Raw genomic sequence first — 12,594 nt, forward strand, 5'->3', positions numbered from 1 at the left:
TTAACGTAAAATTGCTCAGAAATTGCGATAGGCCGAAAAAGAAAAATTATACTTTGGGGGGGGGGGGGGGGGCTGGTCTCACGTTCGGTTGTGATAGATTCATATCAAGTCAACGGGCCGCTGGGGCATGGCTATGGCCCGCGAAGCATGCTGGCCAGATGCGGTACAAATTTAATCTATAGGGGTAGAATTTAATATAATCTAAAAGAATCTAACATAATATTTAATCAACTGGGTAGAATTAGGTTATGTCCAATTTATGCTATTTGAACACTTTTTTCTCGACCAACCAACATTTGCTGAAATTTCTGCATTTTGTTAAGACGTCACCCAGATTGATCATCAATTGCAATCCTCAATTTGGTGAATCCTCAATTTCAGATGAATGCTCAATTGCATGCCTTGAAGTTTTTTGAATTAATTTGGACTCAAACCATGCAGCACTCGCCAACTGAAATTCGTTTCTTTTTCTCTCTAATTCCTCCACGGATTTGCAGACCAGATCAGTGAAGTGACCACAATTACTAGTAAAGACACGATAGCCAAGATCAATTTGCTTTTGAATATCGAACTCAACCAGCAGCTCCCATAGGGTAACACCTTCAACCCTGTAATCTGCTAGCCTCTTGATTTCATCTGGACTTTTGCAACGTTCTTGGCCCTCAATTCGATTAATTACAACGTCCGGATTCGTATGTTTCTGCATTACGATTCCGCCATCGTTTTTCTCCAATGAAATACAGCCTTCGTTGGTCTCTATCACAAGGAATTTGTGGCGACAGAATATCCAATTGTATTTAATGCGACTTCTGTACAGCGTCACTTTTTTAATAATCGCCGAACCAATCTTTTGATTCAATGTTCTCATGTCGATTCTGTCAAGCGAATCGGAACCATTTTTCTCTGGGCATTCGTTGAAGATAACAAGCCCGGCACCGCCTGCCCTTAAACTGCAGCTACTGGTTGACATGTTTAGATGTGCGATTTATTTGGACTCGAGAAACAAAACCGTATATATTTTTTTATAAACTCGGATTTGCTAAAATTGGATACGAATTCTTCTTTTTATTGTCTATAAATTGAAAGAAAATGAGTTATAGGATCTCGAAATTCGTTTTAATGAAGTGAAAAGAAATTGTTCTCAGTTTTGTTTGGCTAAATTTTGCAAATATTCTGAATACTAACTATTTAGGAGGGAATACTTTGTCTGGCCCAAAACATTGAATGCTTTGAAATCTAAGGTTAGTTCTCAAATTTGTCTTTCGTGACATTTACCACATATGTTCCGTTGCGGTGGCGGTCAAGCAAGCCGATAGGCAAGCAAGTCGAATTTTGAAAATGAGTTCAAGGAAGCCGAAAAACTTTGGGATACCCGAATTTGAAGTTGGACTTGGCGGGCCCAACCGATAGATTACATAACTATTAGATAACTTTCAGCTTGCTTTTATGTCGGCTTGCTTTTACTTCGGCTTACTTTGCGTTCACCGTTCTGTTGGATTGGATTTGTGGCTTAACAACCCTACAGAATAGCACATGAATAAAAATAGCTGATCTATTGGCCTACAGTATAAATTAGCCGAAAAAGAAACAAGGCGGCTCGTTAATGTGCGTTCGCACATGATGTTCCGACCCGAGCTCATCTACATTTTTGACTAAAATGTCAACCAAATCAAGAGATAACAAAAATAGATGTTTGAGTTTAAAACAATCGTTACACATTCTATCTACTAATTGAATTACTAATGCCATGCTTCATTACAGCACCAACGTGACCTGACATTGAAGAGACTAGAAAAAAAATAGCACCAACAAAATTTTGGCGGCAAAAAATGAATATCTAAATTTAAAAGCACCTGGTAACAACGTCAAAATGCAGTCAGATAAAACCTTAACTACACAAGTTTACCTTTTACTAACTATACAGCAGATGAAAAGTTTTCTTAACGAGACTAGGTAACAAGCCGACAAAAAGAACGAACAGTGAGGCGAAACTTAAAAATTAATCAACATTTTTTGCACCAAGAAAATTCAAAAATCTTAAAAAACATTGGTTTTTAATAAAAAAATCCTTGATAAATTACTAAAAAGTCATTACAAAACCAAAAGCACCCGTCTGTGGTCAGACTATGCCATAGAAACAAACTAAAGAGAAACTCAAAAAATTACAAACGATTTGCGAAAACACAAACCTTTGCTACCATTAAAATCAATAGCTATCATCTGAATATGTATTTTTAATTCAGTTGTTATTTCTGCTATTTCAGTTGAAGGATTTATACTGAAAGATTAAATAAGTTTACTTGGGCCACATTTAAAAACCATTGGGATCTGTTATTACGCGATTGTTCTGAAGGAAGAGAAAAAGAAACGCAAAAAATGGCCATTCAATAAACGTTCAGAAAAACGAAACAACAGTGGCACATAATATCAATATATATGTTATTTCTTGAAATACACGAAATTCGATGGGACATCTGATTGATGAATAGAAGTTAAATTTGACGAAAGGAACCTATTCGCTATATACTGAATGTTTCGAGCAACATAATTCATTCAGTCCTCAATTACAAGCCTATGAGATCTGTGAGCAATTTACGGCTACCTAAAGAACAAAAACAGCGAATTCAGGAAAAAAAATTGAGCGACAAAAGGGTCGAAGGCATTAAAAAAATGAACTTTTCACTAAACACTCTTCAATTTTAAATTAATTTTTCAGGAGCAATGGGAAAACCTTTTTTATCAATATAATTTCAAAAAATCAACAAATATAAACAAATACATTAGACGCACGAAAATTGCGGGAAAACACGTATTATCAACGCCATTAAATTCATTAGCCTTCAACGGAAGCCAGTATATACAATAAATGATGCCTCGAGGGGACAATAAGTTTTTTTGCCAATCGTATTTCATCAATAAGACCTTACAACAAGTTAATGACTATGAAAACAACAACAGAGAGAGGCAAAAACCACAAATTCAGTAGAAAAGTGCCTGAAGAAAATGTCGAAGCAACTCAAATCATAAGCTCTTCCCTGAAAACTTTATTTATGATCCGTTGAACTTCTTCCCTAAACCAATAGGGACTCTCAGCAGTAAGATGATGTGATAAGATTTCAAAAGGATCGAAAAACAAAATAAAGTACCCAAAAAAAATATGAATTCTCGTGGCATTGATGTTTTAAAACTAATAGGTAGAAGATAAAACCGCTAACCAGATTAATTTTGGCTATAGTAGAACGGAACTGGATTCTGTTAGAACCAACAATGACCAAGAGTATTCACGAAAAAAAATTAGGAATTGTTGAATTTCAAAAAAGTTTCGAAAAATTATTTTTAAACCCTTAACAGCCAGTAAACTCAATCTTTCATCGGAGCTCAATGACGATGCTCAGATATAACCCATAGGGAGGAAAATGATGTCTGTCATGCATAGATAGTTAAAAAGACATCACAATAAGTCTTATGACAGAAAACAATAACAAAAACAGCAAAAACTAAAATTCAGTAGAAAAATGCGAGAAGAAAGTGTCGAAGACAATTAAACCATTAGCTATTCTCTGAAAACTTTCTCTGTGATCCACTGAACGTCCTCTCTAAGCCAATTGGATTACAATAATCTTTGGATAATGTGATAAAGAGTTCAAAAGTGACCAATAATTCAAAAAATCCAAAAAAAAAATTTAAAAAAATTGAAATCTTTGTCATTGAAGTCATATAACCAATAGCTAGAAGATAAAACAGCTAAACAGAATATTTTTAGTCGCAGTAAAAAGCAAGTGGGTCCAGTCAATACTGAAACTCACTAACAGTTCAAGAAAAATTTAGGAATTGTTATTGTTCAAATAAAATTTTCGAAAAATGATTTTTATTTTAACAGACATTAAATTCAATAGCTTTCAACGGAAGTCAATAAAAACGCTCAAAGATGCCCCGGTGGCAGTACATTTATGTTTGTCATGCATAGGTATTCATTATGAGATCACAGTAAGTATAATGACTATTAAAACAACAAAAAAAAACAGGAGAAAACCAAAAAATCAGTAGAAAAGTGCAAGAAGAACGTGTCGAAGCCATTTAAACCATAAATTTTTGTTTAAAATTTTTATTGGTCATCCACAGAACATCGTTTTTAAGCTAATGGGAACTGTCAATATTTGGATAATGTGATAAGATTTCAAAAGTAACCAATAATACGTAAAAATCCAAAAAAAAATTTAAAAAATTGAAATTTTTTGTCATTGAAGTCATATAACCAATAGATAGAAGATAAAACCGCTAACCAGTTTAATTTTGGTTGCAGTAGGAAGGAAGAGGGTGCTCTCACCCCTGGACTGACTTACAATTCACTATAATAAGATTATGATTCTTTAATATTCAAAAAAAAATTCGAAAAATTATTTTTTAAGTCTTAACAGCCATTAGCCGCCCCCTCAATGAAATAGACATGTTCACTTAATGCTCATTATGGAACATATTGCACTGTTAGTCAATGAATCCCTACCATAGGACTCCAAAAAAAATAGTAAAACTTCAAAAAGAAATTCAAAATTTCATTCAAAATTACGAAAACTCAGAATCGAAGCCAAAAAAAAACATGAGCAATTCCTTGAAAACGACGTTTTTTGTTCATTGCGCTTCATTCGACTATAAAGGAGTTTTGTCATTAATAGAACGTCGATATAAAATGTGACTTGTCTCTAGGTGACTTAAAAAAGCAAAAAAGAGAAAAGTTTTATTAAAAAAAGGGCTCTCAATTAGAGTTCGATTTTTTTTTTGATAGTGAACTTCCCTATGAGACCAGAACTAGTCTTTCTATCGCCTTGCATTCAACTTTTACGAACTCAAAATTTATTCTTTTTATAGAAATTTGAATTAATGTTTTCGTAAAAAAGATCTTAGTTTGAAGAAAATTGTACTAAAAGTGAACAATCATGCTAAAGATCCCATTGTTCACACAAAACTTCAATCCTCGATAACTCCTCGAAAAAAACGAAATTCAAAAAAATCTTTTTACTTTTGAATTCTACGCTGGACCAGCTTTTTAATGATACCACTCACATTTCTCTACGACGAATATATCGATCGGCCAAAATTCACTGAACAAAAAAAAAAACCCATTTGAGTATATAGTTCCTTCCCCCACAAGTGGGGTCGGAACAATAAAAACAAGACAGAACATCTAAACCACAAAATGAACAAGAGCGATGTTAAAGATTCCTCTCAAATTGACAAATTTTGTTTAGCTATTGAGGTATCAAAAACTCCAAAAAAAATTGTCAAGGGTCAACTTCGAGTTACTCTGTGTCAAACTCGATCAAAAGTCATTACATGCCATCATACAAACTACTCGTTATGCTATCTAATTATCCTTTGTCGTCAAACTCCACAAACGAGTGCTATACCCGAGTGCACTGGGGATGGTTATCTTGTAAGATCTTGTAAGATTCTGTCAGAATCTTACAAGAGGATGCATTGTCTTACAAGATTTTCTGACAGATTCTTACAAGATAAGCATTCGTTTTACAAGATTCTTACAAGATAGGCATTCGTCTTACAAGATTCTTACAAGATAAGCATTCGTCTTACAAGATCCTTATAAAATAAACATTTTTCTTAAATGATCCTCACGAGATTAACCGTTGTCTTGCAAGGAACGAAATACACAGCACTGATGTACACAGAGCATTAAAAAAATTGGGGAAGATGCACAAGACGAAAAAACAATAATTTCTTTCACGTTTTTAGGTTTTGACAATAAGTCAAAAGTAAAAGTTAATAATTTTGTACTGATGCAGTAAAATTTATATTGGAAAGCAATTTTCAGTCAAATTAATGAACAAAAATATCAGTCAAAAATACGCAACCAATTGTCGAAGATTCAATGCACTAAATGAAGAAAATTGCGCGTAAAAGAACCAATGACAATGCAGCTCAACCGGAACGAACTTGCAAAAATCTTGCAAGATAAGCATTCATCTTGTAAGATCTTACAAGATAACCATCATTTGTAAGAATTTTGTCAGAGCTTATAAGATAACCATCTTTTATAAGAATCTTGTAAGATCTTACAAGATAACCATTCTCTCTCGTCCAAGGTATTCATTAAAAGTAAGTGCAGTAGCTCTTAATGGTCTTTTCAAAAGTCGTGGACTAGACTGTTGATGAAAACCAAGCGTAATTTTTGTAGTCATGTGATAATAACTTGATCATCATAAAGTGTATCTTGTTTTATTTTTACTCTATCGGCTAATTGGCGTGTTAGCTGATACAGTCGGCTAAAATCTCGGTCACATTTTGAGACTTTTTATAAATGGATACAGTGTAATATGTTACAGTGTATTGTGTTACAGTGTCATATTACAGTGTAATTTGTGAATTTCTGAGAAATGTAATAAATATTGTCAACCAGATTTTATCGTCAACCAGTTTATATGTAAACCTCATGGGAATACTTACAACTATGCCAACGTAATACCATGCCGACGTATCAGAGTGCCGAAAATGAAACTCATTATAAAAGTGCCGAAACTGTCAATACCTATTAATTATCAGTTAAATTCTAGAGGAATTTGTTTTCGAAGCAACTAGGACACGCTGATCAGTAGCTCGGTTGCGATAGATTCATATCAGGTCCCACGGGCCGCTGAGGCATGTCCGTGTTCCGCAATTATTATTGTTTGTTTTAAACTCAACTCCCTCCAATTATCTTGTTCTGTGATAGTGCGCTATTTTCAGTTGAAGTGATCTCATTGGTTTAGAAAATTATCGCGTGAAAAATTGAATAAGTTTTCGTAACTCTTATAATCGACATAGCATTACGTCGGCATAGATGAACGTCACCACATCATGGTGACGTCTCATCAAATAGACGTTCCAAAATATAGAATTTTCAACTAATCTGATTGGTCGAGAAATTTAAACATTGTAATTTTGTGCGTTCAGTTAAACGGATTTTTTCAACAATTGCCCCCCCCCCCTTGGTACCTAATAGAGACTCGCCACCCCTTTTAAGCTATGCTTTACCACAATATTAGTTGGCCTACAGTTTAGATAGCCGAATATCAGTTTAAGCGCAATTGCGGACCGCTGTTCACGGCCATGCCTCTCACGCACTGTGGGATGTAATCCAAAAATCGCTGGTCGGTTAACGCGGCGAAGCCGCGAAGCGCGCCCACCAACCCGCCAGTCTGAATTTCTTTTCGCTTTGTACTCCAATTCGGCTAATTGCCCTAGCATGGCGCATTTTATTCTGTCCAGTTTAACACAGTTTGAGCATACACGGAAAGTTATTACTCCTCTCTGATTAGTTCATAAATCACTCGCTAAATTCTATTCAAGAATAGCCCCCCTTTTGCAAAGGGGGGCAATTGTTGAAAAGATCAAGTTAAACTATAATTTGACATAATTCTATATTATGTATTCAGTCTATATTCTCTATTACAGACTAATTATATATTACATGTTTTACTTTATCTGGTCATGGCCCACGAGGCATGAATAGTGGGTTAAAGTATAATATATAGAATTAGGCTGTCAAATTTTGATTCATTGAACGCATAAATTTACACTGTTTGAAACAGCCTCAGTGGTCCGTGGGACTTGATATGGATCTATCACAACCGATCGTGAGATCAGTTCCTCAAAAAAAAACTATTTTATCTATTTCCGCTAAACGCGATTGCTGAGCAAGATTACGTTAAAATTCATACCCTATTTTTAAACGTGGAGCCTTTGTTGAGCAGTCAGCCAATCAGTAAACATTGTTAACACTCCTTTCAGTCTTTGTATAGGGAGGAAAATGATGTCTGTCATGCATAGATAGTTAAAAAGACATCACAATAAGTCTTATGACAGAAAACAATAACAAAAACAGCAAAAACTAAAATTCAGTAGAAAAATGCGAGAAGAAAGTGTCGAAGACAATTAAACCATTAGCTATTCTCTGAAAACTTTCTCTGTGATCCACTGAACGTCCTCTCTAAGCCAATTGGATTACAATAATCTTTGGATAATGTGATAAAGAGTTCAAAAGTGACCAATAATTCAAAAAATCCAAAAAAAAAATTTAAAAAAATTGAAATCTTTGTCATTGAAGTCATATAACGCGATTGCTGAGCAAGATTACGTTAAAATTCATACCCTATTTTTAAACGTGGAGCCTTTGTTGAGCAGTCAGCCAATCAGTAAACATTGTTAACACTCCTTTCAGTCTTTGTAAACGTTGTTTTCAGTTCTTTGATTGAAAAAATCACAAAGTAGCAATCCAAACATCATTCAATAGTTATCCAATCTTTTAAGTTAAGTATTATTACTAAGACTTTTAAGATTTTGGTTTCAAAACCTCTTATAGAACATAATGATGAAAAAATAAATTATTTCTCTTCGTGCCAAATTTCCATTGATATCCACCTCAAATTTAACAAATTAAAACTCTTCAAAATAAAACGAAAAAAGAAGCAGAAATTTTCGATAAAAAGTTCCTGAAATGTTTGCGTGATATAATTCCCGCCGGTCAAATTCAATCGGTTGCTGGAGAAAATAATTCTTGTGACTGTGGTCCATCTACGTTAACTTGATTGGCCGAGACGTTATTTTTGGAAGACGGATAATTCAAAGTCACCGACTTGTCTTTCTGCGCGTATTTCGCTGAAAATCGCTTATAAAGAAACGGCGAATATCTTGATGTTGGGCTCTGATTTTCACGTGCCGAATTTATAGCCGGGTTTTGTTCACAAGTCGTGTTTCGGCTTTGGTTCTCAGTTGCTGTTCGGCCTCGCGGAGCATGTGTGTCGCTGTTAAACAGTGTCAAGGGCAATTCGTGTATCATAAGCGGGGCTGAATTTGAATCCGTTTCCAAAACTGTCGGGTGGCTTAGTCGACGAGGTTCATTTGAGTTTCGCGAGGGTATAAATTCGCCCCGTGGACCTCGGTTGTGGTGTCGGCCCCTTGAAAAAGAGTTTGGGCGACCAGAAAAGATTCCAAACCTGAAATTAAACAGTTAAACAGTCAAACAATTTAAAACGGTATGTTTGGTAATTTTTTGCGCTGATTCGAATGGTTTCAAGAAACAAAAGTTGTTTTAGTTGATAAGAAAATTTAAACTAACTTTTAGGCTGAACCAGAAAAACAGGCTGGTGTCAATATAAGTATTTGATTGTATATAATTATTAGGTAAGAAGACTATAAAGTAAAAAAAAGTTACGCAATAGCCGGAAACATTCTTAAAGCATTTTTAAAAAAAACTTACTGGCAGTTTTTCGCTGACGGGAAACAAAATTTTCAATTTAAACTCTGCCTGCGTGAACTAATTAGTTGGCTTGAGAGAAGCTTTGTTTTTTTTCGCATCGGGTCAAATCAAATTGTTTTTTGATAAATTTTCTGAAGAAAAATAAATCTATTCAGGCACAGAACAAGATTAATAACCCGCTAGCCAATTGTTTTTTTACATACTATTGTTAGTCATTTGCTATATACCAATAAACAATTCTTAGCCGTGGGCGGTCTAAAAGTGGCACATTTAACCGCAGAAAAGTCAAAAAACGCAAGATTTCAAACTTACAGTCTTCGAATAGCTGAAGGTTTTGAATGTTGTTGATTGCGTTTCATCGTATTTGAGTCTTCGAACCATCTTTGAGTCATTGTGACTGTTGCCTTCCTCAAATCTTCTAGCTCTCTCCTGAAAAAAACAACAAGTTAGGATTTTTTAAACCTGCTCCTTAGTGTTAAATTGTAACTATCCAGCAAGCTTTTCATTATTTCCCCACGCGTACGATTATCAGTTGTACTCGTTATTTAGTTCTTTGGTTGTTTTAATCCGGAATCAGGAGAATAAATGATGTCTCTTCAATCCGAAAAACTGGAGATCTTATCAAAGTTGATAACAAACCAGATGAAGATAATAAAATAGAAATTTAAAACTAAGTTAACTGTAACTTAAATACGACAATGTGTACTATCTGTCAGTTGTTTAGAAACGGGGCAAAATATATGGTGCCTGTATTTTTTTTTGGCTTGAGTTATGTTCAATAATAAAAACAACTTTGGAAGATAGCAAAGCCAAATTAAAACTACTGAAAGTTGGTTTTAACTCCGCTGGCTTTGAAAAATAACAAAATATTACGCTAAATTCTTTGATTTTGGCAACATTTTGTTTACTGTTGTAAAGAAAATTGTTACGTTGGCCGCCTTAGGAACTTTGTGAGATTTTCTTTGATTATTGAATTAATAAAGGATTACATTGGTTTAGTATAAATTAATCAGTTTCCAGTTTCTAGTATTGTTAAATTGACTGTTCTTCACGATTTCTGATGTTGTTATGGCTGAATACTTGCATGACTTTTCTTAACCATGTCGAATCAGTATCGGGCACAGATGGTAAATAGTGCACATATGGCAAATAATCCACTGGGCATCAATGTTGATGACATCGCCGGCCCCATTTGCAGGGTTGCAAAGAATAGTCGGCTTCCGTAAAGACGATGCTTTGTTAGGTAAAAACTTTGTAGCCAATAAATAATTCCGATAAAATAACTGAGGGAAGAAAAAGATGGTTACAAGAGATAACAAAGCAAATGATTTTCAAAATCGGCGTTTCCAACTGACGGAGCGGGTAAAGGCAAAAAACTGTAATACCCAAAAATTAAGACACAAGCGGAAAAGGCTAAAGCGGAGGTTGCTGCGGTGTAGCAACTTTCTACACAGCGCAAAAAAACCGAGATTTCTACCTGTTGCGGCTTGTACCTACCTGTACCTAACTATAACCACTCAAGAGTGACGGACCTTTTAACGTACTGGATTTTTTAAATGGTATGATGATCGACAAGTAAGTGATGTGACTGCACATTAACGATAGTGTAGATTTCTGCAGGAGGAATTTATGGAAGCTGAGTGCTAAAATGATGTGAATTTGTCCGTTGAATGTGAAAGTAATTTACTCTTCAGAAATTTTACTTAGCTTGAGAACGGGGCGGATCTTTTCACCGTATGCAGTCTTTATTTTGACTGACCGAACTACTTTATCCGAGCCTGGATACACTTCAATTACCTTTGCTAGAGGCCAGAGACCACGAGGTGTGAAATCTTCCAAAATCCAGACTAAGTCGTGAACTTTTAAATTCTGATTTACTTTATGCCATTTAGAGCGTTTCTGCTGGTTAGGGAGATACTCTCTAATAAATGGGTTCCAAAAATGTTGGGATAGAATTTGTGATGTTTTCCAAGATTTAGTAACTGCTACTTTGCTTTGAGAGAAGACTCCTGAAGGGAGATTGATTGAGGGTCTACCTAAAAGGAAATGATTTGGCGTTAAAGGGAGTGGATCGTTTATATCGCTAGAAACATTCGTCAATGGTCGCGAATTCATGTTGGACTCAATTTCACAAGTGAATGTCGACAGCGTTTCGTCTGTTAGCGTTCTGGAGCCAATAACTTTGTAGATGGAGAGTTTGAAAACTTGAACTAATCTTTCCCAGCTGCCACCAAAATGCGGAGCCAGAGGGGGGTTAAATTTCCAATTGATATCTACGTCTAAGATGTGGAGCTTAGATGCAAATTCTCGCGAGGATCTGAGAGCTTCTATTCCTTTTCTCAATTCTGAACAAGAGCCGACAAAAGATTTTCCGTTGTCAGAATAAAATATTTTTGGTTTTCCGTGGCGGCTAATTAATCTGACGATGCAACTCATTGTAGAATCTGTAGAAAGACTTTCAGAAACTTCCAAATGAACGGCTCTTACAACTAAGCATGAAAATAGAAGGATATAACGGGTAGCAAATTAACCACACTGTTTTATAGGAAAAGGACCTATGAAGTCCAGGCCTGTTGTGGCAAACGCAAAGCGATTTTGTAGCGGTAAACCTTCACTGGGCAGATCTGACATCTGAGGTGGACTAATTTCTTGAGCCATTCTTTGGCAGGGAATGCACTGACGTATTGTTTGTCTAACGACAGCTCGGCATTTCAGAATCCAATAGTATTCCATTAGAAAGGAACGTTTTTGTTCAACACCAGAGTGACTATTCACCACGTGAGTGTTTTTGATGAGGAGCTTAACGATTGGGTTAACCCCGTCTAAAATTAACGGATGGCGAGCAGTTTCTAAGACCATTGCCTTAGACAGCCGACCTTTGGCGCGGAGTTCATTTTTTCCGTTAACAAAAGGACAGAGTGTCTTTAGAGGGCTCGACGAAAGTATCTCCTTGCCTTTTTGTAAAGACAAAATCTCACTTCCAAAGTTCTGACTTTGAGCAACGCCGATGAGGTACTTGTAAGCCAGTGTGTGATGTGCGAGCGATAAGCTACTGCTCTGTTTTTTCAAGCGATCGAGGAAGAAGAAGCAGAATGCTGCAACTCTAACCAGACGATTCCAATTGCTGAAGCGTGCAATGTCGATGGGACATTGAATTGCTGAGTGCAGATCGGTTTGCAACGCATGAACGATGAGAACGTTTGAATTTCGTGCTTTCAAGATGTCCTGACTTGGCCAGTCACTTTTTGGTAACTGTAGAAAGGAAGGACCGTTGAGCCATCGAGAACTGCAGTTCATCTGTTTAATTTCATAGCCTCTTGAGCCATCATCGGCTGGATTGTCAG

At 35.8% G+C, this 12,594-nt stretch overlaps 1 protein-coding gene across 1 annotated transcript in view; it reads right to left on the reverse strand.

The window, feature by feature from the left end:
- Positions 1–8,357: 8,357 nt before the first annotated feature.
- The window catches only part of LOC142351044 (uncharacterized), a 28,900-nt gene continuing 24,663 nt past the window's right edge, over positions 8,358–12,594 (reverse strand). Inside the window, exons 14-15 of the mRNA XM_075403103.1 lie at positions 9,563–9,679; positions 8,358–8,987 (exon numbers count right to left, since the gene is read on the reverse strand). Coding sequence (XP_075259218.1) covers positions 8,522–8,987; positions 9,563–9,679 — 583 coding nt within the window. The 3' untranslated portion in view covers positions 8,358–8,521. The remainder of the gene's footprint in view (positions 8,988–9,562; positions 9,680–12,594) is intronic.

The sequence above is a fragment of the Convolutriloba macropyga genome, chromosome 12 (genome assembly GCF_964194025.1).
Source record: "Convolutriloba macropyga chromosome 12, txConMacr16.3, whole genome shotgun sequence".
In the NCBI taxonomy this organism is placed as follows: domain Eukaryota; kingdom Metazoa; phylum Xenacoelomorpha; order Acoela; family Convolutidae; genus Convolutriloba; species Convolutriloba macropyga.